Source organism: Trachypithecus francoisi, unplaced genomic scaffold (assembly GCF_009764315.1).
Source record: "Trachypithecus francoisi isolate TF-2019V2 unplaced genomic scaffold, Tfra_2.0 Lachesis_group17, whole genome shotgun sequence".
Lineage (NCBI taxonomy): Eukaryota > Metazoa > Chordata > Mammalia > Primates > Cercopithecidae > Trachypithecus > Trachypithecus francoisi.
In genome coordinates, this window is record NW_022681462.1 from 57,550,258 (window position 1) to 57,575,757 (window position 25,500).

Sequence of the window (25,500 nt, forward strand, 5' to 3'; positions counted from 1 at the left end):
ATCACACTGGATTAGAATGTAATACACAGAAAATGTTCGTGCATGAAAATAAGCCTTTCTTTGGGTCAGGGGTTTAGAAGGAGGTCTGTTTCCCTATGCGGTCTCGTTAGGGGAGCAAATTCAAAAGCAATGACTTCTTAGACTTTTTGAGCGGTGCCGGGCTGGGCTGTGTACCAACAGCCTCGTCAACTGCAGACGGAACTGCAGCATCCCTTCCTGCCGTAGCGCGTCAGCCATTGGCTCCTCAGTGACACGTGACTGATAGAGCCTTTTCTGTGTCTTTTCTCGCCCATCTGTGTGCAGGGCAGTGATAGGCCGGGCTGATGCGCAGGCAATTTATCATCTTGATCTCCCACTGAGTCAGGGAGCTCTCCTGTCACCAGTATTGATTTCAGAGGATGGACTAAATTTCCTAGGATTTCCATTAAGAATTAAGAAAAAAGCTCTAAGCACGCAGGGTAGCCAGACAGACATGGATATGAGATGGCACTGTGAAAACTCGCAGGTAGCTTCTTCTGTCACAGCCGCTGCTGAGCACAGCTTAGATCTGCAGCATGCAGGGTTTAAGATACCAGAAGCCTAAAAACATTAATAATGAAAATAAGAATAAACTCATTTGGATAAACTAATTTTAAGATTTATGTTAAAATATTTCTTCTTGAAGATTGCATGTCAAATTTATGCACGCTGTATGTGAAATGTAGAAAGGTTGTTTTAAATTTTAAAATGTCCTTAAACCCTGAGCATGGTTGCTTCTAGTTTTGTCTGCTGCTGCTTTTTGTGAGCTTCAGGGGTTTATCAGCATGCTTGTGGCAAAAACGACCAAAACTTGTGTGTGTGTGTGTGTGTGCATATGTATGTATATATGTATTAACTTAGTTCAAGTGAAAGCATGAATAAAAGCTGCTTTCAATACTTGCCAGACTGCTTTATTATTGTTAATGACTTGGTGAAAATTTTGCTTAAATATGCTTAGATTCTGACCATGCATGCTTTTGTGGCAGAGTGGGATTTTCATGAGCATTTGTAAAGATGGAATGTCTGAATTAAATGCATGTTTGGTAAAACAGAAAATGTATTAGTGATCAATGATTAAACCTGATTAATGTAAATAATTCATGATAAGATATTAGTAACATTTACTTACATTTATTCTGCTTACTGAAAAAAAGCATGTCTGGGATAATGAAAGTGTTTATATTTCTGAAATATTAATTTTGATTACTTCAACAGTAGTAAGATTTTGATTTTCTAAAATGCCTCCCAGATGAAATAATTAAAAACATTTTTTAAGAAATTATATCCTAGAAGAGGATTCTAAACTGCTGTTTGTATGTGACAGACTATGTTCACGTTCGTGTGTGTGAATTCTTGGGGAATTGTTTGATACCCTCCTAGCTAGTCCTTATTCTCGAGAAAAGCAAAAATGCCTTGGCATTCAAACATTGCCTAGGCCTGTGGGGAATTAGAGCTAGCAGAAGCAAAAGTATAGACAGATGGGATTGGCATGCTCGGAGTGAGTGGAGACAATAGGTGGGGGTGGAGCAGATGGAGGACAGAAGGGATTGCATATCAGAAAAAGGGTAGGAGGGTGCCCTTAGGGAAGAGTGTGCTTAATAGTGAAGGAAGCCTGGCCTCTCTTTTCAGGGGAACTTCTGATTGCATCTTCATTTAATTAGGAGATAGAATGTCATGTCTGTGGTGACAACTATTTTCATTAAACTAGATAGTCCTTGCTTCATGAAGGAAAGAAATTCCATGAATGGAAGTTGCTTTACCAGATTACAAATGGTGTGTTGTCTATTTGTGGTGTTTGTCACATTTTTCTGTTTGCCAAGTTCAGGAAAAGCATAAGTGAAATTAACATTAGGCTTTTGTATTATTTTAGTTAGTAGCATCTAAATATAAATGTGGCAATTCATACTAAACTTATTTATCAGACTTTGGATGATTCAAGCATCTATAGGGTTTACTATATTTTTCCCTAAAGAAGTTTTCAATTCTGAAAATGTTTAGAGCCATGCTAAGTAATCTACTATTATGTGACTTCTGGCTTTTTAATAGATGGCCATTTACAGACTAACTTTGGAATGTTTTATTTAAATATGTGCTGATTTTATCATGCAGCATGGAGCCTGACCAATACCCAGTTCAAATTCTAAAATGAAATTAATCTTTCAGCAGCCTCCATCAAGCCTTCTGTCACCCCAGCTCCCAGAGAACTTGACACAGCTTTTACCCAGAAAAGTCATAGGACTGAAGGAGGATGAAAATCAACTTACTTCTGAATCGTCTGATTTTATGACTCTTACAAAATTCTAGTTGAACCCAGATAAAATTTTCAGTCCTAAGTGCAGATTAATCTGACAAAAATCATGCTTCTAAAATGTAACAATGAAGCACAAATTTAAAATGTTTAAATGCAATCATTTGGGTTACCCACAGCTCACTTGTCAGTTATCTGGTGGATTTTGTATTAATATATGTAGAGAATTTCCATTCTCCAAAGAAAGTTTCCATTCTCAAAAAAGTTCTTTTGACTTAACTTTTGAACCTTGGCTTGACAAGAAATAATGACTTAGACAAGAAGAAAAAAAATTTTCCTTTTGGTACCTTAAGGTAAATTCAGGATAATATACTCACATCATTATACTAGTTTTCCCAAAGTTCAAGAATAAAGCCAACTTATTTCTGCTGTCGTTTCCTTCATGTTCTATCCTTAGAAATTAATGGAAAAAATTCATTAAGCAGCAATATGCTTCTTACTTGGCAAATTCCCTGTAACATTTTTAGAAAGAGTCTCCAGACCGATCTTTGGACAGATATTTATGTTGTGGAGAGTAGACTGCTGTTCATTGAGCAAAATTACCCAGTAATAAAGGATAAATATTTTCATTGACTTTTCACAATCAAGGTTGCCTAGTAGGCTAAGAGACACGTTCTTCTTATGAGCAGAATGGAATGAAACTAGAAGAGCCCTGAACTGTTATTAAATGTCTGGTTACAATAGCATTTGGGCTCACGTGCCAAGCAAATTTCTCACCAACACAATTAACTAGGGAAATGCTTACATCTTTACAAAATAATTAGTGATGTAACATTGCATATTAAAGATGTTCTGGGTAGTTATGATGAAATGCTACTGTCTGTGTCACTTCCATATGCTTCTTTAATTTATGAAATGTGTTTATACCACAGCATCTGGGTGCATTTATAAAGTACGAGGACAGGCCGGGCGCGGTGGCTCAAGCCTGTAATCCCAGCACTTTGGGAGGCCGAGATGGGCGGATCACGAGGTCAGGAGATCGAGACCATCCTGGCTAACACGGTGAAACCCCGTCTCTACTAAAAAAATACAAAAAACTAGCCGGGCGAGGTGGCGGGCGCCTGTAGTCCCAGCTACTCGGGAGGCTGAGGCAGGAGAATGGCGTGAACCTGGGAGGCGGAGCTTGCAGTGAGCTGAGATCCGGCCACTGCACTCCAGCCTGGGCAACAGAGCGAGACTCCGTCTCAAAAAAAAATAAATAAATAAAGTACGAGGACAATCAATTAACTATATGATGGATGAAGTAACCAGAATGCTAATTGATAGGAAAAGCCCTCTTAGCTGACACCTTTTAGTTTTCAAATGGGAAAAAAGCATGTAGCCAAATATTTTAGGCCTTTGTCTATACTAAGTTTAAATATTTCAAGAACTCAGCTTATACTCTGCCCATTTAGAAAATGACATTTAAATGAGATTTCACCCTATCAAAATTAGTGCTCTTAATTCTAGTATTATGAGCACTACCAAAATCCACAACTGAACAGTGTTAATGAATGTTTAATCATACTTAGATCAAGTGGTGCCTTTTATTATTTAGTCTTCTCTTTTACCTCCCATTTTCCTAGTTCCCAGTGTTTTATTCCTCCGCTGCTTTTCCTGTGGTTTATGGACTCAAACACCAATAGATAGAAAAAAAAAAATGGCATCCATTTGCTTCAGAACTTGAGATTATTAAACATAAACAATAATCTTTGTGCAAATTCAAGATAGTATAATGACACCAAATTTAGATTTATACTTTCTTTAGCATTTAAATTTTTAAAATTTACACTACAGTTACCAGTATTGACCCCAAAAGACTGATTTTACCTTCTGCTATCTTATTTACATGTACTTGACAGCTGATATTTGAATCTCCTGAAGGCTGCCTTCCCTCATCACTCTAGCATAGAGAATGGAGCTAAGGACAATATTGTGGAGTAGGTAGGCAATTTCCAGTATACAGAATAATTGGAGAGAGTCACAGACAATTATACATTCATGGATATCTCTAGGGTCTTTTGGCACATTAAAGACAATATGAGTTCAAACTGAGTAACAACTATTAAAAAGCAGAAATATATGAGAGATAGTTTATATTTTTGCATCATAAACTATATGTATTATCACTGCCCATTTCCATTTGCTTCTCAAATTTTCACCTTTATTTTAATTCATTTGATTAACTATAAGTAACTACCTCAGAATTATTTCCCAAAACCCAAAGATACATGAGGTTGTGGTATATGTTTTTTGATCTGTGGGTTAAGCCACAATTCATTTTCATGGGAATAAAAAATATTCAAATATTTGTTTTACTATTTTCCCACAACTGTAATGTATAGTCTTTTGTTTAAAGTCTCCATTACTTTAAGTATTCATTACTTTGAAAGACAAAAACTATATATTATGGTGGGAATGACTTGAATATTATTTTGAGGAGCCAAAATAAGTCAGTTCTCAAAAGAAATCAGTTTTGCAGTCTCTATGCTCTCATGTTTGTTTCCCCTGCTTTTTAATTAAAATGTAATGAGTCTTGTAGGACTCCACCATCTTGCCTCTAAGACTATTTCAGATTTTTTATGAAAAATATGATTACATAAGTTCACAGTGTAAATTTAATAGTAAAGTCATGGGTAAAGTGAAGGCTTAACAGTATAAAGAAATGCCATTACCTGGCTGACTTAACATCGTTCAAGTTGAAAACTCTACAGGAATATATCAGTCTATGGCCATACCACACTGAATGCACCCAATCCCATCTGATCTCAGAAGCTAAGCAGGATTGGCCCTGGTTAGTACTCAGATGGGAGAGTGTATCAAAGACAAAAGTCTTTCCTAATCAGTCATCCAGTGAAATGAATTTACCTATAATGAAAAAAATACTTTCTATGCAAATATATAGATTATATAAAATGAAATGTATGTATAATAAGGTATAATTACATATATAAAACTAAGGCTGCCATTATGACTTCAAAACCATTTTATTGTCAAATCAAACCTTTTACATATAATTTTGATTTTTTTAAAGTACTTTATTTTGAAGTTGCATATGTATAGCCTCAGGAGTCAATTCTCAATTTTCCATGTATGAACTGTCTACATATTGGATTAGTTTGCATGATTAGATGTGCTTTTTGGACCAGTTACCTTCCATTGGCTTCAAAATCATTGTTTTAATTATATACCATGCATCTCTCCATTACCACAGCTAGATTTGAGTGGATCATCTACTCTTTAGATTTGTAGCGGGACTACAACATTTGTATAAAATGTGTGTCTATATAAAACATTGCTAAATATGTAGATATTAAATAATAGGCTTAAAAGTACATATAGCAAGCCAAAAATTTGATAGGGAATAGCTACTCTTAGATTTGGCAAGAGGTTTCTTAGCCTTTAGGAATTTTACTATCTCTTTCCAGAATGTTGAAAATTAAAATATGTAAGCAATTATTAAGCACCCCCTCAGTGCTTTTGTACATTGTTAGTTAAGATCTGTTAAAATATCTACTGGATGATTGCATCTATGCCAGAACACTCCTAGATGTCGTGGGTTACGCAAAGAAAATGAGACACTTGCTGCCTTAAAAGTTCAGTTGAAGAGTCAGGACAAATACACAGAAAAGTAGAGGAGCACTGAAGGCCTAACTATTTTACCCTGTAGCATTACTTAATATATATTTGCTCATTGTCTTGTCAATATATTTGCTCATTGTATTCTATGTATTTCAAGGTAGCTTGGAGAAAGGAGAGTTCAAGGAGATACATTAATGTTATTTTGCTATATGTTTCCTGTGTTTGAGCAGCATTAGTTATCCAGTTACAAAATAAAAGGTAACACAAAATCAGGTCAAATCAGGTAGGCTACACATCCCTTAATATCAATACCCGCCTCTAAAATGGCATTACGGACACTGAGGGTACTAGAATATTAAGAGAGGACCCAAGTAGCTTGTCTCAAAATTAGTCAAGAGGGTTGTTTCCTGTTGTTCTACATGTTCTCAGGACAACATACTGATTTCTGAAAAGCCAGTTTTCATGCTTTATGAAATATAAAAGTAATGCAAAATGGATGCAACTTTTGGTTGAAAAGTCATCTGCATAGTTAGTTTGTATTCATTCTCTTTATTCATTAAAATTAGCCATTGTTGCTAAGTGTCTTTCTTTAGAAAAAGTCAATTGGACCCTTTGGGATAACTGCATAACTGTCTCAGACCCTTAGGGTATAATTGAGCGTTTTACAAATTGCTCTAGCAATAATTCTTTGCCTGATTCTACTTCCTTCGGTAGCTCTTAATTTTCTTTTCTTTTTGGTGGGATGGAGTCGGTGGGTGAGTGTGAGTAGGTCTGGGCAGTAAATGAGGATCTGGCCTTAGGTGAAATAATTTTGAATAAGTAATAATAATGATGTAAACTATCTACTCTTGATACTGGAATGGTCATCAATACTATTATTTTCTCTGTAAGTAGCTTAAAATATGGTGAATAATTATGGGATATTTTGTGAACCATTCATTAAAACGGACTGAAATGATACCTAGATATAAAACATTAAACTGAATAGCTCTTGATTGCTTTACAAAACTTCAAGCTAGAGAAAAGGAAGCTAAGGTCACTTCTTAAAGACATCCACTGCAACAAGTGTTTTCTAGATTCCTGACTTTCTAGGTTTCCACATAGTAAGATTTCAATTGCAAGAGAAGGTGTCATTTCAAACAGAAGGCTTCTCCTGCAATAACAAAATAAATACTGACTCCAGCCTATTTCACTCTACCTAGCAATTCCCTAAATGATGTATCTACTCTTTTCAGTACTTTAGGAAGAGATATGAAGGTTTAAATTGATAAGATTAAGTAGAAAAGTATATGCTTGTTTTATTTGAAACTCTAAAATGGGAGGACATTTTCAAATGTCATTCAAACAAGGATAATAGATGTTTTATGTCTATAAACATAACAAAAGTGGGGGAGGAATTTGTAGGTTGCTTGTTTTGGTTGTGGTTGTATTTCTTTTTCTTTGTTGAATGTATCTGTATCATTTTTTAAAAAAAGAATGTATTTATAAATACCACAGTTTTGTCATCTTATATGTAATATATGGCAATTAATCAGACCAGCACACTTTTTTATTTTAAAATAAATATTTTAATTCAGAATAATTTGAGATCTAGAAATGTCATAAACGTATTTTAGATAATTCTCTTTTTGTTCATTTTTCCCTAATGTGAATATGTCCTATAACCCATTGTACGTTTGTCAATACTAAGAAATTAACATCTGGTTAATTTTAATCACTTTTTTAAGGTGAATTACTTTTGAAAAGTGATTTACTTTTACAATTCTTGTCTCATAGATGCCACTGAGTGTCATAAGACTACTTTGGGAAATTTATCACTGGGTTCGATAAATTGCCTAAGAGAATCCACCAATTGCCTAAGAGAATCCTCTTCACTGGATTCCTCAGATTTCCACTTGGAAACATTCAATCACATATTTTAGGAGTAAAAACAATTAACAGGAAAGCAATTCTTTGTTTGTACCTGTTTTTTCTTTCTAACCTTTTAAATGTTGGATTTTTCTGAAGTTGGTCTCAGAATCTCCTTTTCTCTTTTGGTTTCGTTGGGAAATCTATAAGATCTCCAGCCCAGAATTCTCTTCTCAACTTCAAATCTACCCTTACAACTGCTATCAGTTCACTTCAATTTCAACATGTCCTAATCTGAACAGATTACGTTTTGGAGCTTATCTAATTTTAGAGCATTTTCTTTTAATTGATCTATGTGAAGACATTATACTGGAGAAAGTTCTACATCTACTGGTGAAGACTTAATGGCTTAATCTTCTGACACTTGATTTTCTTGTTTGTAAGGTGAGGAGTTCGCAGCTCTAACATTTTATGATTTTGGAGTGTGAATAAATGTGTTTCCTTTGAAAAAAAAAAAAAAGAAATGTTTTAAAGAACATTGGTCTTATAAACAGGCTATTTTTCATTTTGTTGAATTATCTCACCTGGATTTTGAGATGAATCTGCATCTGAGATTTTCTTATGAGATTTTCATCTTGAAAATTTTTATTTTGAAGGTAGTGGCAGAAAAATTGTCACATCTAGCATTAATTATAGGGCAAACTGATTTTCCATTTCCATAATGAAGAATACAGATGCTCATTTCAAATCCTAGAAACACAATAGGAAGAAATAACATCTCTTCATCTTGAAAATGAGGAAAATTTTCTCGGTGTTGTATCTCAAAAGTAATCACACTTCAGTGAAAACGAAGGTATGGGGGCCTTTATTGATCATTCCCCTTGTGTTCCCAAACTTCCAGCTTTGCTGATTTGGAATGATTTCAAACTATTTTTTATACAATGGATGCCAAAAGAGCAAACTTATTCACTGTAAGTGAAAATATTTATTACCATATGTCAAGAAACTTTGATTCTCTCTGGTATTCACAAGAAGAATACCGCTGTGGTGTAAAATCACACCAGCTGAATCTGCTAAATAACTGCCCATGTGAATGCTGTACCTACTGTGTGTATTTTTAGTCTTTATATCAATAAATATTTGATAGAGTGCTGCATGCTCTATACTAAAAATCCTTCTTCCCCAAATCAGTTTCAGATTCTCCTTTAAGAAATAAAGTACAGTGTGGTTCCTAATGAAGTGGGAAGGAAAGTGGTGACATAAGCAATTGACAACACAGCCTGAGAAACATTCTTACCACTGATAAAGATTTGTGGAAAAATAAATTTCAAAACTGCCAAATGAGATCCTCTGAGAACAAGGTGTTGTAAGCATTTTTCTATAAATGTGAAAGAGGAAGTCTATATTAGGAACAAAAGGTTAGTTGTGTAGGACAAATTATTTTTATGGCTGTTCACAATTTGTATATAAAAACTTAGGCCAGGCATGGTCGCGCACACCTGTAATCCCAGCACTTTGGGAGGCCAAGGCGAGTGGATCGCCCGAGGTCAGGAGTTAGAGACCAGCCTGGCCAACAGTGTGAAACCCCATCTCTACTAAAACTACAAAAAATTAGCTGTGTGTGGTGGTGGGTGCCTGTAAACCCAGCTACTTGGGAGGCTGAGGCAGGAGAATTGTTTGAACCTGGGAGGCGGCGGAGGTTGCAGTGGGCCGAGATGGCACCATTGCACTCCAGCCTGGAAGACAGAGGCACACTCTGTCTCAAAAAGAAAAAAAAAAAAGGAAAAAAGAAAAAAAGAAAAAAGATTATATAGCTTGCTTGCATCTATAATAATTAGAAACCTTAGGCAGAAAAAAGTTGTTCCTAGACACAAGGAAACATAATTAGAACTTTGAAACCGAACATAGTGACTCACGCCTTTAATCCCAGCACTTGGGAGGCCAAGGCGAGTGGATCGCCCGAGGTCAGGAGTTAGAGACCAGCCTGGCCAACAGTGTGAAACCCCATCTCTACTAAAACTACAAAAAATTAGCTGTGTGTGGTGGTGGGTGCCTGTAAACCCAGCTACTTGGGAGGCTGAGGCAGGAGAATTGTTTGAACCTGGGAGGCGGCGGAGGTTGCAGTGGGCCGAGATGGCACCATTGCACTCCAGCCTGGAAGACAGAGGCACACTCTGTCTCAAAAAGAAAAAAAAAAAAAGGAAAAAAGAAAAAAAGAAAAAAGATTATATAGCTTGCTTGCATCTATAATAATTAGAAACCTTAGGCAGAAAAAAGTTGTTCCTAGACACAAGGAAACATAATTAGAACTTTGAAACCGAACATAGTGACTCACGCCTTTAATCCCAGCACTTTGGGAGGCCAAGGCAGGTTTGAGCTCAGGAGTTTGAGACCAGCCTGGGAAACATGGTGAAACCCTGTCTCTACCAAAAATAGAAAAAATAGCCAGGCGCGGTGGTGTGCACCTGTCAGGGGGCTGAAGTGGGAGAATCACTTGAGCCCAGGAGACAGAGGTGGCAGTGATCTGATATTGCACCACTGCTCTCCAGACTGGGTGACAGAGTGAGACCCTCATCTCAAAAAATAAAGTAAAATAAAGAACTTGGACATTTATTATTTCAAGACTTTTAAAATTTATTTTATTTTATTTATTTATTTTTTGAGATGGACTTTCGCTTTTGTTGCCCAGGCTGGAGTGCAATGGCACAATCTTGGCTCACTGCAACCTCCACCTCCCAGGTTCAAGTGATTCTCCTGCCTCACCTCCCTAGTAGCTGGGATTACAGGAACCCACCACCACGTCCAGCTAATTTTTTTTATTTTTAGTAGAGATGTGGTTTCACCATGTTGGCCAGGCTGGTCTCAAACTCCTGGCCTCAGGCAGTTCACCTGCCTCAGCCTCCCAAAGTGCTGGGATTGCAGATGTGAGCCACCATGCCTGGCTTTTTTGCTGGAGTACGATGGCATGATCTCGGCTCACTGCAACCTCCACCTCCCTAGTTCAAGCAATTCTCCCACCTCAGCCTTACGAGTAGCTGGCATTACAGGTGCATGCCACCACACCTGGCTAATTTTTTGTAGTTTTAGTAGAGACGGGGTTTCACCATATTGGCCAGGCTGGTCTCGAACTCCTGACCTAGGTAATCCATCTGCCTCATCCTCCCAAAGTGCTGGGATTACAGGTGTGAGCCACCGAAGACTTCTTAATATATGGAAGATGCATGCAGTGATTACATTTTAAATTTTAATTTTCTGTCAAAATCTAAACAGAAACTATTTACCTCCCACCAGGATTCAATGGATGTTCTGGGAAACCAGCAGTTTGGAGCATAAATTGATATGTACAGTAGAAGTGTAGCTTTTAGTGTAATCTTATAATGATAGATTTGGCTTCCAGAAAATAGCTTAAACACTTCATCTTTAAAGCATTCCCTGAACTTCAGACTTCAAAGCTTTAGAAGTATTGTGCCTCTGTGGGACTAGGGAGAGAGCAGGGTGAGGTGTTGTGAGCTGTGGCCTCATAACTTCTCAGCCAGATCTTTTCATTATGGACACATAAACTAGAGGCCTGGGTATGTTACAGCAGCTCTGGAACACATGACCGATTCAGCATCTGTTAGATATTTTATTCTTTTCTAATAATTCCTCCCACTATTTAAAATTTACTGATAGTATTAGCTCTGGCAAAAATATTAATGGGTTCTGAAAGGGATTCGTCATTTAATTCACCATGCTTAGACATTTTAATGAAGGTAATTGAGAAACTGCCTGAGTTTGTTTTACCCTATTTTGTTTGGTGAAAGATGTTCAAGGATGGGGGTGGGAGGGATCTTCTAATCGCACATTTCTGTTCTGTATCTGAAGGTTTGGTGTTTATGAGGAGTAAAGTCTTTGGCTTCTTTTCTCTTAAGCCACTTTCTAGAATACTGTAATCAAGACTTATTTCACATCTCATTGCGTGAGAGATTCATTCTACTTTCCTAAATATGAAATAGCTGTATCATAGATGTCACTTGTAAAATGGACAGAGACACTCTGCCACCACCCAAACATAGGTGGAGGAACTCTTTTCTTAGCTTTTCTCCTTCCTTCTGCTCATTCTCCTTCTTATTTCCCATTTGCTTTGCCTCTTTTCTTCTATTTTGCCTACACCAGAACTCTGCTAGTGGCATCTATTGTCTTTTTTCTGCCCCATTCCTGTCACTTGAAAGACAAATTTTGAAGCCAATACATAGCAATAAAACTTCTAAGTCACTAGCCATTATTTTTAGACCACATGGAAGTCAGGAAAATTCACTGAATTCTGTGACATTAAAAGAAAGCATATTGAGCACAAATGAATTCTCAGATAAATAAGGATTCTGCAGGATTTGAGGACTGAAAAATAAGATTACACATTGTAGGGGTAGCTAATTGGGCAGAAATGGCAGCATCCTCAGGATATAAATAATGGAAAATTAATTTTTAGTGAATCCCTGGTATTTCCTCTTTTGTCAGTTTCATTTTATTTGTATTTTGTTTTCATTTTCTTTTTTTATTATATGTTCTTATTTATTTATTTAGAGATGGGCTCTCACTTTGTTGCCCAGGCTGAGTGCAGTTGCATGATCATAGCTCACTTCTGTCTCCATATCCTGGGCTCAAGGGCTCCTCCTGCCTGAGCCTCCTGAGTACACTGGGACTACAGGCACAAGCCACCAAGCTTCGTTATTTTTTTTTTTTTTTTTTTCCTTTTTAGTAGATGTGAGGTCTTGCTATGTTGCCCAGGCTGATCTGGAACTCCTGAGCTCAAGTGATCCTCCTGCCTCCGCCTCCCAAAATGCCAGTACTACAGGGATGATCCAACGTGCCTGACCATTTTCTCTTTTAAATCAAGTGCATAATTTTTTGGTGGTGAAATTTGTAGTTATTTCATGTCTTAATTTCAGGATTTAATATTCAGAGATAAGTGACAAAAAAAGTAGACAAAAATGGTGTCACTAGTGATAACGTGTGACAGTATCTTTACCTTGAGTAATGGTGAAATAGTCAATATTGTAACTACATTAAAAGCAATAGTTATTTCAGGTAACAACTATAGTTTTTAGCAGAAAAGTAAATTGTATGTAACCAATTAATTTTGCTCCATTGATAAAACATCAGGCTGTATGTATGACTGTATGTATGACAGGCTGACAACTGTATGTTGTCATTTTATCTCTGTCAATAAGCCGTTTCATGAAAGAGAAGATTACTTATGTATGTATGTATTATGTATTTATTTATTTATTTCTAAAACATCCTACTTTGAAATAATTATAGATTCATAGAATGTTGCACAGGAAGATACAGGGAGATCCCTCTACTCCTCCACCAATCTCGTTGCCATGTTAACATCTTTCTTACCGGTAGTCCAATATCAAAACCAGAATGTTGATATGGGTACAAATCATAGAGCTTATTCAGATTTTGTCAGTGATGCATGCACTCATTTGCATGTTAATGTTTGTATATATGCATGTGTAGCTCTATGCAGGTTTTTGTTTGTTTTGTTTTGTTTTGTTTTTTTGAGATGGAATCTCGCTCTGTCACTCAAGCTGGAGTGCAGTGGCATGATCTCAGCTCACTGCAACCTCTGCCTCCCAGGTTCAAGCAATTCTCCTGCCTCAGCCTCCTGAGTAGCTGGGACTACAGGCACCTGCCACCACGCCTGGCTAATTTTTGTATTTTTAGTAAAAACGGGATTTCACCGTATTAGCCAGGATGGTCTTGATCTCCTGACCTCGTGAGCCACCATGCCCGGCTTCTATGCAGTTTTATCACATGTGTAGCTTCTTATAACCACCACCTCAATCAGGATATTAACCTCTACCATTACCACAGGACTCCCTGGTGTTACTCTCCATCATTGCATGGGAGATGTGAAAAGTCATCTACTCTAACCTACTTATATTAGGATGAGTGATTTATCCCAGGTCAGTGGGTTAGAATGCTGATAGAACTCTTATCAAATCTTAGATTATTATTTCTTGTCCTACACTAGTTTCAGGCATTATACTTTACATTGTCAATTTATAAAGTAGGCAGTTATTCAGCAAGTTTAAAGATAAAAGACTTGAAGCAACAAAACTTTTACAGAGTCATTACAATTCTTAATTTTAAAAAAATCCAGATCTCTATTATGGGATGCAAATGGGTTAAGAGAACATTTAACAGTCAATTGAAGCATTAGATTAGTATTCAGACAAAGTGTCTGTATCATAGAGATAATCCATGTTGCTTCAGCGGAACTCAGGATGGTTCCTGAAGGGTGAGGAGGCAGTTGGTTGATATCTGTGAAGAAACTCAGATATTTAGCTACAAATTATATAATCAATACTCTCCACCCAAGGAATTTCAGACCTATTCCCTCCTCTTTGTATACCACAAACACACAAATATTTTTCTTTTTTCTTTTTTTTAGTATTAGGGTCTCACTGTGTTGCCCAGGCTGGACTCAAGTGACCCTCCTGCCTCAGCCTCCTCAAGGTGACTGGGACTAGAGGTGTGTACCACCACACCCAGCCACATCAGATATTTCAAGAATTAGTTTTCCCTTACAGTTTCCCTTTATATGTTAGTTATCATTGATAAAATGATTAGGATGAGGTTGTAGGGAGAGAATTGGGAACTGGGGTGTCACACCACATAAGTTGATCCACTAACCTGTTTCATATCCACTTTGGAAATACTTTTGGTGCTACTCACCTTTGGAAGTAAGTCTGGCTATTAAAGTGTAGAAGAGCATTTATTTGGAAAGAGTGTTGGACTTTTCTACTGTATCAGCATCACAGAAATGAGATGTAAAGACCCATAGGCTAATTTGTCCTATTTCCACAGAAATTTCACTGACTATTTTTCAAAAGGCCTAATCTATTTTTGTTTAAAGTAAATGAGAATTCAATGCAGATTCTTGTTAGGACTTGAAACTGCTGATTGTTATGTTTTCTGGGTTGTTTTTCTTTTTAGATCTAGTTGACAGTTTGCATAACTAATTACTGTGTTCTCATTTGTTTAATTCCAGCATTGCTGTAAGCTTCTTAGAATGGAGGGTGGGGGAGGGAAGCTCTACTGCAGTCTTCAAGTACATCAACAAGATGTTACAGCAAGGAGTATGGGAGATTGAAAGATCGATTGTGTGTGTGTGTGGTGTGTGTGTGTGTGTGTGCGCGCGCGCGCTTTGGAAGATGGGTCAATGTTAAAGCAACAAAGTGAATTTTAAATAACTGCCAGGGTTTGGTAGCTAATAATGCCTTTGTGAAGGGTTTTGCCAGTAACAAAATGCAGGAGATACTGGGGTCCCCTGTGGCCTTGTTTTTATGTAGGGCATTCTGTATCATGATGAATCATTTGCAGCAAGCTTTTGCTAGGAAACCTGAAGAACATACACCCCTATAAATCCAGCTTTTTCTTGCTGGATTTTAATTAATCATTTATTTAATTTAAAAAATGATATTATTTGTTTAGTACTCATTTTACATGGGGAAAAAAGCCTCATAATTAAAAGAGAATTTGTTAATAATTGTCTCCTGTACCCAATAGGTAGCTTTAAAACTTTCCCAAGCATAGTATGCTATGGATTCCATTTATGGAGAAAAGAATGCTTTTATCAAGAATCATTGCCTCTTTTGTCAATGAAGCATGAGTTCATGGTGTAGGTTTTGGAATTTAGAAGCATTAACTGAACTATTTAAGAACCACTGAGGTAGTGATATGTGATAAAATGATGTTTTTTGCATGTCTTCTTGTTGGCAGTGTTGGTGCTGGTGCTTTTTCTGGGGAGGGTGGTGTTGATTTAATGACTGGACTTGTATGCTTTCACTTTCTTTCCTACACTATAAGATGGGACACTTTTAAGGAGATCTTCCACAATTCATTAGACTGAAATTTTGCTTTAATGCAAATCTTTGAATAATTATCGTGCTTCTTGGAGGATCTGTCAAATTTGGATGAGGAAATTAATGTGATATTCAGTAGAACATTTTTATAGCTATTCCATATTGGGAGTACAACTGTGTTTGCAACAATGGTGAAAATGATTATTGTTGAATTTATGTGTACTGCTTCTCTTAGAGCAGCCAAACTGGTGAGATAGGCCACCTAAGAGCAGGTATGACTGACTGGATCTCTACATTTGCATAAATAAATAAATAGAATTTTGTGGTTTCTAGTTGCTATAAGCAACACAGACAGTTATTTCCAAACCTTTCAAGACACAATGAGTGGCAAACATTGTGTGCCTCGTGATTTGAACCTCCACATATGAACTCAGTTGAATGCTTGAGAGCTAAGATGAAAATCATACACATTCTTGCAAACCATTGCCATGGCAACATACTTAAAATTTCCAAGGTCTATCTCCCTTGAGTTTGCACCTGCAGTTAGCTTATTATGAAACGAAAAAAAGAAGGCTTTCCAATTCAAAAATGCTTTGGAATGGTTGGAACTGTGTTTTGAAATAAAGTGGAGATTAAAAGTCAAAAAGCAAAATAGAACATTCAGGAAAAAAATACATTTGCATTCTTCATGTACTGTTTGGCTCTTTCCCCTTCCACTTCACAATATGCTAGACAAGGACAAAAGTGGATTGTCTACCTCTTGTGAATGCTAGGATACTGGGATTTTACCCACTTTATTAAGAAACATGTTATTTTCAGCATCCTGGAGGTAACATATGCATGTCTTATAAAATAATAATGAAGGTGATAATAGCCAGTATTTATTTTGAATTTATCCCATACCAGGAACAGTCTTAAGTATATCATCTGTCATGATTTTCTTAATTCCTATAACTACTGCGGAGATTGGCAGTGCATCCCTCCCATTTACAAATGAGAGGTTAAATAAGTCACCAAAGTTCTACCAGCTCGAAATAGTAGAGTCCAGATTTAAACTTGGGTATGTCTGACTCCACTGCCTATGCAGCAGATCACTGGGAAGCAGTGTTATAAGATCCCATAACCTGTACCAGGACTTCTCAATTCGTCAAGCAAACAACTGGTCCTAGGAAACCAAAAAGATGCTACCATGGAGAGCATCTCTCCGTCTCTTCAGGGTACACCAAGTGAATCACCCACTCTGGATAGATATAGCTGGATGCCTGTATGGCTGCATCAGGTTCTACCAAAAAATAGAAACCAGTGTACCTTCAAGTTTTTCAGGTAGCAAAGTAGTCAATGACAGTAAGACAGCCACCTTCCTTATTATATTACTTCATCTTCGTTTCCCTCCCAGCCAACTCAATGGAACACAAAAGGAGGCTTGGCTTCTGTTTGAATAGATCTTGGAAAATAGAAATTTAGGAATGTGGAACCTTCTTTCAATAAGGATTCTTGGATTCAATAAAATAAGAAAAGCCTATTTGAAAATTATTGTAGTGAAAATATTACTGGGAGAGTCGCTTACAAATAAATGTACTACCTTCATGAAGAACTTTGCGTTTGGAAGAAACTAACAGATCCTGTGTATTTGAAGCCATCAGCCTTGACTGAGTGCTCTCATGCACCTGGGCTTTCTCATTTGAGAACCTCTCTGACATCCTTTGCCTTATAGCCAATTTCTCATTTCTCAAGATAGAGAACCTTGATTATCTGGATTTCCAGCTCAAAGCTGATCTGAAGGGGCAAACTGAAAGAAAGAAAGAGGTCTATAAAGGCTGACAAAAGACAAAAACTAGATTGAGCTTTCATAGACTAAAAAGTAAACAAGCACCTTGGGGCACCTATGGGGAATAGTCAGCGATACTCTTTGAGATCACTACTGTGTTTCCAGCCTCGTGCTCATAAAAATGACTCCAAATCATCAAGAAAAGTTTGTCTTCTGAACTATCTGTTTAAAGAGCTACACCTATATAAGTTCTCATGATGATAAAAGGTATGTTTATGTTGAATAGCCTTCTTTCTTGTCCTTAATTAGTAGGCATCTAAGCAATGATAATGAAGGGAAGAGGGCAGGTGGGGATTGCAGAGGTGTGCGGGAAGGAAGAGGACAAACCCAGATGGCAGAGGCATGATAACAACTGCAATGAAACATGTCAGCATTGAGTGAGACAGACTGTAAATGCAAGGCTGGCGAGAGGAAAGCTATCCAAGAGAGGATATGTTTAATCATTTAGAAATCTAAATGTTATTTAAGTGATGTTTATTTATAACAACTTTTTAAATGACCAAAAAAAGTCTGAATAGTGGACCCAAAAAAAGAGGTCATTAGGCAATATCATAACTAAATAAAACACTGAAATACCTGCAGGAAGAGTTCAGCAGCAGATCCCATCTCATGAAATACATGCACAAAGGCAAGTTCTCTAATGAAGCTCCTAGTTCTCAAGACAATTAGCAAAATTCTTGTCCTGTTTCCGCACTTGTGTTCTTCAGTTGGATTTTACTGGGCTTTGCACCAGCCACTGAGTGCTCTCTAGTCTGGCAGCTGTGAGTGATGGCACCATTCCCTAGTATTTTTCTTTTTTTTTTTTTTCTTTTCTTTTTTTTTTTTTTTTTGAGACGGAGTCTCGCTCTGCCGCCCAGGCTGGAGTGCAGTGGCCAGATCTCAGCTCACTGCAAGCTCCGCCTCCCGGTTTCACGCCATTCTCCTGCCTCAGCCTCCCGAGTAGCTGGGACTACAGGCGCCCGCCACCTCGCCCGGCTAGTTTTTTGTATTTTTTTTTTTTTTTTTGTAGTAGAGACGGGGTTTCACCGTATTAGCCAGGATGGTCTCGATCTCCTGACCTCGTGATCCGCCCGTCTCGGCCTCCCAAAGTGCTGGGATTACAGGCTTGAGCCACCGCGCCCGGCCACCCTAGTATTTTTCAAAGGCCTTCCTTAAAATTTCAGTAAGACATAGGGCAGAATTTAAAAAGTCAAGTCACATACGAGAAACTTGGGAAAAGTAGTAAATTATTCCCGCTGTTATTTTTGTCTGTCTCATACCCAAACATGAAACTAGGAGCAGTAGGAGTAAGATGCCAACTGGATGGAGAGCCAGGAGACTGGGATGGACTCCTAAGTCCCTCCTGAACAGTGCAGTACAGTAATTTGACACTGTACATCTGACCCATGCCTGACCATGGCAGTTTAGGGTTTCCTTCTCTTTACCTAAAAGGGAACTGGAGTACATAATTCAAAGAGCCTCCAATATGATTTGACAAATGCTTGATTACATCATGTAGCTAGAGAGAAGAGACGATCCTTATATCTTCAATACACTGAAAATGTTGTGATTTTTCTGAGGCGCTTTTACAAGCACTGTCCTGTCAAATATATAATCTCTGTTTATAGAATATTTAAACAGTGATGTGTGAGTTTAGGTGAGAAACGTATACTTTCTTTGTGAAGGGAGTGTTTGTCTCTAAAGATTAGGGAGTCCAGTGCTAGGAATAAAGTTTAATTTCCATATTGCAGTGAGAATAATGTGAAAATATCTACAAGAGCCATTCATTTTGAAAGCTGGTTGTATCTATGTAATAAAAATACTCATGATAATATCTTCCATATACCAGCTACTGTGCTATACAGTATGCCTATCTAGGTCTAGATAATGTAATACATATAATACTCATGCAAAATAGGTGTAAATAACTTCATTTTTACATAGAAAGAAATACAGAGAAGTTGGGGAACTCGCCCAGGGTTTCACAGCTAGTAAGTGGCAGAGGTGGGATTTAAGTCCAGTCCGTTCAGCTACAACATTCATGCTTCTTCCATGCTCAATAGTGGAAAAATCAACTTGCTGCTCATAGAGAGCCTGCATTTGTTACACATTGAATTTCCATTTAAAATTCAAAGCAGGGATGCCTGGTCACTTAGCATCTATCTCAATTTCATCGGTTCCAACTCAACTCTCTTAGGAACTACCTTTGAGAACTATTAAAAGCTGCCAATTTTCCCCACCCATTCATGATTATCTGGCAAATTATCCTGATAGAATGTAGGCAGCTTAGTAACTTAAATTGGAGAACTAGAACTCAAGTGTCAGGGCTCATGATATCTCAAATTAAATCAACAGTTATATACAGGGCACATTCCTTGTACCAAAAAGTATTTTGGCAGAGTAAAAAAGACTATCTCCTTTATCACAAATTTCTACTCATGGAAACATTTCCAGATTTCTTTGACTTATGGAATCATATAATAATAACTGGAAGAGAGCATGTAATTCTCTTCCCTAAATTTACACATGGACCTAAGGTGCTACGGTGTGTTGGTTAGAGTCAAACAGCATTTGCTCCTTGGACTTTTCTTGCTATGTGAGATCTTATTTCCTGAGGTAGCTCCTCTGGGAGTTGGGACACCACAAATGAAATAGGAAGAGATGAAAAAAATGAAATCAAAGGGAAAAGGAGAAAAGTAAACACTGGCACCATTTATTAGTTGTAAAAATGAAGGAACACCAATTGCCTTACAATGAATGGTGGTAGCAGTCACATTTTCTGAAAAAGTTAACATGACAATGCTTCTTCTTGCTTTTCAAATTGATACCTTTTCTAGTCATCTGATAGCTCGATATCAGAGAACATAGAGCATCTTTGGTTCTGTCAATCTCTTGCATTTGGAAAAGTTTTTGTAAAAGTCTAATGTACTTTTGTTTTGTCTAGTAAGATGAGGTGATTTATAGTGTTGGACTTATTTTTCCTATCAAATCACTTCTATTTTTCTGATTATACTAGCTGGAATCATTTCTGACTCATTGGCCAGATATTTGTCTCTTATATGCTAGGTACTGTGGCAGGCCCTGGGGATACAACCTTGAATATACAGTGTGAACACTTAATACATGTGTAAAAGATTAATTCATAAAATGATAGATTCCCTCTCCAAACCCAAAAGAAATTGGATTGCGTGCTCCACCACAATATTCTAAATGTTCTGAGACAGAATACTGTATTTTTATTCCTTCCCTGTGTAACTCTTATCAAATGAAAATATTCAACAAATGAGTACAAATGGATGAATGAATGAATGAATGGAAGAATCAGTAGATATACATTTGGTTAGTGCATTCTGTCTTGCACTATTTCTTGGTGTGAATCTGATGGCTGGCCTCTTTCAGGAAAAAGATAAAGCTTTCATCCTGTAGTTAGATTTTGAAGGAAAACATTACAAAGGAAACTTTTTGTTGTTTTTTGTTTTTTTTTTTTGCCACTAAGTAAAAACATTTATAATGTAAGACTATTGCAATAGAGTTTGTAAGAGATAGAGATAGTTGAGGAATATTATATAGGTAAAAAAAAAAAATTAAAAAAAGATAGTTAACTATGTTTTTCTCAGTCTCTTCCACAGAGTAGGCTTTATCTTACTGCTTTCTCGAAGGACAGGAATGCTTCATAAAAGCAGGAAGACCAACTTATTGCAAGACATTTTTAGCTTTGCCTTCCTTCTAACCTTCAGTCATTCTCTTTCAGTTAAAGATAATGTCACTTTTTGCTATTTCTCTACCATACATTTCCAGCCATGGGGCAAAAAATGTGGAAGCCAGTTAGAAAGTTTCATTGTCACTTCTAGAGATGTTATAAGGCAGATAAAATCTTTGAAAAAGTGTTATTTTGCCACAATTCTTATCTCCCACTCTTAGGAATTGTATTCCTAGAAAATAATCTATACTTACTCACTTTTATATTGAGATTTAATTAGTTGGTATGAATGAGCAATTGTGAAAATCATACCTTTTTCATAACAAAAAATGTAGCCAGCTTACAGGGGATGACCATAAAGAATAAGATTATTTAAAATGTGATGATTCTAGTAAATTCAAGTGTTCTGTATAATATTTCTTCTATTTTTAAAGTCAAGATGAATCCCTCACTTTTAACTAAATTGTATTTTCATAATGATTATTTTTCAAGTCATAATTATTTTGAAAAAATCCTTTTATTCATGCAGATACTTTAAGAATATAAGCCAGGTTTTTTAGTGATTATGTCATTTTAAATCAACTCTACTGAATTCCTGTATAGATGCCCTGGGGGCATAAAACATAAACTCTACCCAAAAGGAGCATATGAAACAAAATAATACATATTACTAAGCAGTCTTCATACTTTTAGATTTCAAGATGATTTTGAAAGGCAATTACTCCCACTATTCTAATGCACTAAGAAAAGGCTGCTCGTTGTCTTAACAGGAGTTGATAGGCGTATTATTAATCCATATAGAGTACAAACCATAGGCAATGTCATATTATAACTACAAATACAACCACTCCTATTGTAAGGAGCATTGTCATGCATGAATTACACTTAGAAAATCAGTCTTTCTCTCTCCCTCTCCCTTTTTCTCTCTCTCTCTCTCGCTCTCTCTTTCTCTCCTTTAATTAGCATTGTTTGCTAAGTGGTCTGTTTTTTCCTGTTTATCTGTTCATTTATATTCTGTAGATATAATAGAGTGGTAAATTCTGGATGCAGTGATAAAATAAATCAGGTTCTCACAATCTAATGAGTAGAACTTGGAATTTAGAGAGAGCTCAAGTATTCCTGAGTCTGTGCACTAAGCTCTCCAGGAGATCTGGGTCGGAGAAAAGGTAATCATAGTGCCCCACATAGATTGGTGCTGCCTACCTTGTAGGTTACCAGTGAGATCCACACATATGCCCTAAATAAGGAATGCCAAAATTAATTAAATACTGGCATAATAGGAAGCAGCCCAAGAACAGCATCTATGAGAGGGGCTAGTGTAAGTGAGAGATACAGATCCTATTCAACTGAGGGACAAGAGGATTTCAGGAAATTAAAATAAAATGTATTAAGGTAAATGGACATTTGGTTGCACTCTTCAAGCACTATCCAGAGCTCTCCTTTGCAGCAGCATGTGAGGGCCAAAAATTATTAGTTATAATTTTTTTTATTTTACCTTAAGTTCTGGGATGCATATGCAGAATATGCAGGCTTGTTACATAGGTATAGATGTGCCATGGTGATTTGCTGCACCTATCATTCTGTCATCTAGGTTTTAAACCTCGCATGAATTAGGTATTTGTCCTAATGATCTCCCTCCCCTAGTCCCCAACACCCTGACAGGTCTTGTTGTGTGATGTTCCCCTCCCTGTGTCAGTGTATTTTCTATAATAGTAATGTATATAAACACTGCATTGTGGGCACTTTTATACTTTCCAAAATGTCTTCACACATATCAAATTTGACTCCCTTAACATCCTGTGAGACGCAAATAATTACATATATAAATATATGTATTTAATTGTGTGTGTATCTATATATATATATATATATATATATTCATATATCATGTTTAGAACACAGAAACCAGTCCAAGATGATATGTACTGCTCATGAAAACTAGAACTGAGACTCGAATTCTGGAGTAGTATTTATTTTTCATTATTGGTCACCGTAGTATAAATTAAACTAAGGTGTTTCAGTAGGACAACATCTTAAATATGTATTAATGAGCCAATGTGCACCATAAGGAATGAAGTAGTCAAGTATAGAAGCTTGTAGTTCCAGTTGAACTAGAACTAGAAAACAATGGATCCTCTTAGTGCAGGAACAAGATAACATTGTGATGTCTCAGCCAGATAATGTTTATTCTCAGTCACCACTGGATAGATACACACATAGAGATGCTACTCAGATATTGGCTTATTTGGGGGCATGCAGTCCTGATCCTTGCATGTATTCAACTCATGAATCAAATCAAAATCAGAAAATACACTTTCTGTTAACTGCATCATCATTATTTCCAGCCATATCCATAATTCTTGCTGTTCTATACTCCAAGCATTGTGTGGGATGGAAGTTCTCATATATCCCCAAGTTAAAGCTTATCAAGGTGACATTGGTCATAGTACTACCCAGTAGCAGAGAAATGTTTTTTTATAACGGGCTGCTTTTCCAAAGGTAAATGTGGCTCCTTCTACATCTTTGATCTTGAACCTTTACTTCTAAGGTCATTGTGTCAAAAAGACTGACTTGATCAATACATGTTTAGATTGTTTCTGGAGAAACTACCAAAATGGCTAATAAATGATCACTTCCATGTATTTATTCCCAAGATGTAATAAGAAGTAATCTGAGAGAACTCTAATGATTGTTGTGTGAGAGAAACAAAGATGAATATCTCATTAGCACTTATGTTGTGAAGACAGTAGTTAATAAGAGAGAGACCTTGGAAGTTGGAAGGATTTTCATCAGTGGCTTAATAAGAAGAGAGCAGGGAGTTCACTGAGTTAATTTTGTAGCCAGCATAGCCTGCGGTGTTCTAAGTCAAAGGGATAAAAAGACAGAAAAAGATTCAATAATTTGCATTTTCTTTTTGTCACCAAAAAATTAGTTATGCATTTAGGTACAGAGACTGAGGGCATGGTATTTAAGGGCTTTAAAACAATAATTTAAGAAAAGATTTTCACAAATAAATAAAAAACTTTCTGGGTTAACTCCATTTCAAAATAACTGTAATTATGTCAATATTTGAATTTCTGTAATTGGATTTTTAAAATTTGAACTCTAGCATTAATTGTGCACCCCTTTTAGTGTTATGTGATGTGCTGCCGTATCAAATGGTGCAGAAGCTGTGAATATGCACCTCCTGTCTGTGTGTGTTTCTTCAGGATGATTTTAATGGTTACTTATCTAAAATCCAGTACTCTACCTTTGCAACCTTTTCACTTATTTTAAATATATTTTATCACGTACCTTTGTAAATCACATCAAATTCATTAAAGAGCAAGATGGTTTTGGATGGATGGATGGAAGGATGGATGGATGGATGGATGGATGAATGGATAGGTAGAAGTCATCTGGGATAACAGAAAAACAATCTACTGGGGGTCAGATAATTTCATAGATTTGCTGTTAACTAGCAGTATAACTGTGGCCAATTAAAATTTTCTAGCTTTGGTTTTCCAACATGTAAAATGAAGAGCTTAGATTAATGGTCTTTAAGATCTGACTCAGTACAAGAAGATATATGACTGCTTAACTAAAACATGTTTTCATTCCCTAACATGGCAACAATGAAAGCTTGGATTTGGAGTCATGCTAGTTGAAATTATCCATCATGGGCATTTTACAATCATGAAGTCTGTTTTTATTTTGGCCTTTTACCAAAAAGGATTTTGATTTCAACTTGTGTGACTAATTAATCTATTAATTAGTCCATCAATCCATTAATAGGACTGGATATTCATGTTGATACAGCTAGAACCCTACTTTTCAACCTGTGTGACTAATCCATCATAGGACTAGATATTCATATTGATACAGCTAGAAGTCTAAATTTACATTTGTAAACATCTTTCAGTATTTACTTAATTTGGAAATGGCCAAAATTATTTCAGAAGGTGCTTTGTCCGAAAGCGAAACAAAGAGATGAAAAACACAGTCGATCACTCACTCAGTACCTCTACTCCATTACCAGCAGTCTTCGGAGGTCGCACATTCCCAAATTCTAATTAGTGAGAATTCAGAAAAACAGACTGTTCCATGGCTTCCTGAAAGTTTAAACTTCATATTTATTGATTTTACCAGTCCTCCTACATTGCCTTGGCTAAAAATGGAAATGCAATATGAGCATAGAAGTCATCAGTAGCATAAAGAAATAGTAAAAAGCGTATTTTTAAACATAAATTTAATTTCAAGTCCCTAATGGCAGGTTTCTTATTTGTAGGTTTTCTATTTTTAATAAGATTGCTAAAATGATGTTATTTTTTGATTACTAAAAAATTCAGTCTTATTATTTTGCCCATAATTTAATTAAAGTATATTTCTATGACATTATTTCCACATTCCTATATTTTCCTTT

At 36.6% G+C, this 25,500-nt stretch overlaps 1 protein-coding gene across 17 annotated transcripts in view; it reads left to right on the forward strand.

Moving 5' to 3' along the window:
• NRXN1 (neurexin 1) overlaps nt 1-25,500 on the forward strand; it is a 1,146,744-nt gene that overhangs the window by 1,089,477 nt on the left and 31,767 nt on the right. Inside the window, exon 1 of one of the 17 annotated variants that reach the window (XM_033175751.1) lies at nt 275-505. The exons of 15 other annotated variants lie outside the window; for them this stretch is intronic. In XM_033175751.1, coding sequence (XP_033031642.1) covers nt 473-505 — 33 coding nt within the window. In that variant the 5' untranslated portion in view covers nt 275-472. Of the gene's footprint in view, nt 1-274; nt 506-25,500 lie in introns of those variants that run through there. One more of the 17 variants, XM_033175752.1, reaches the window with a different exon arrangement.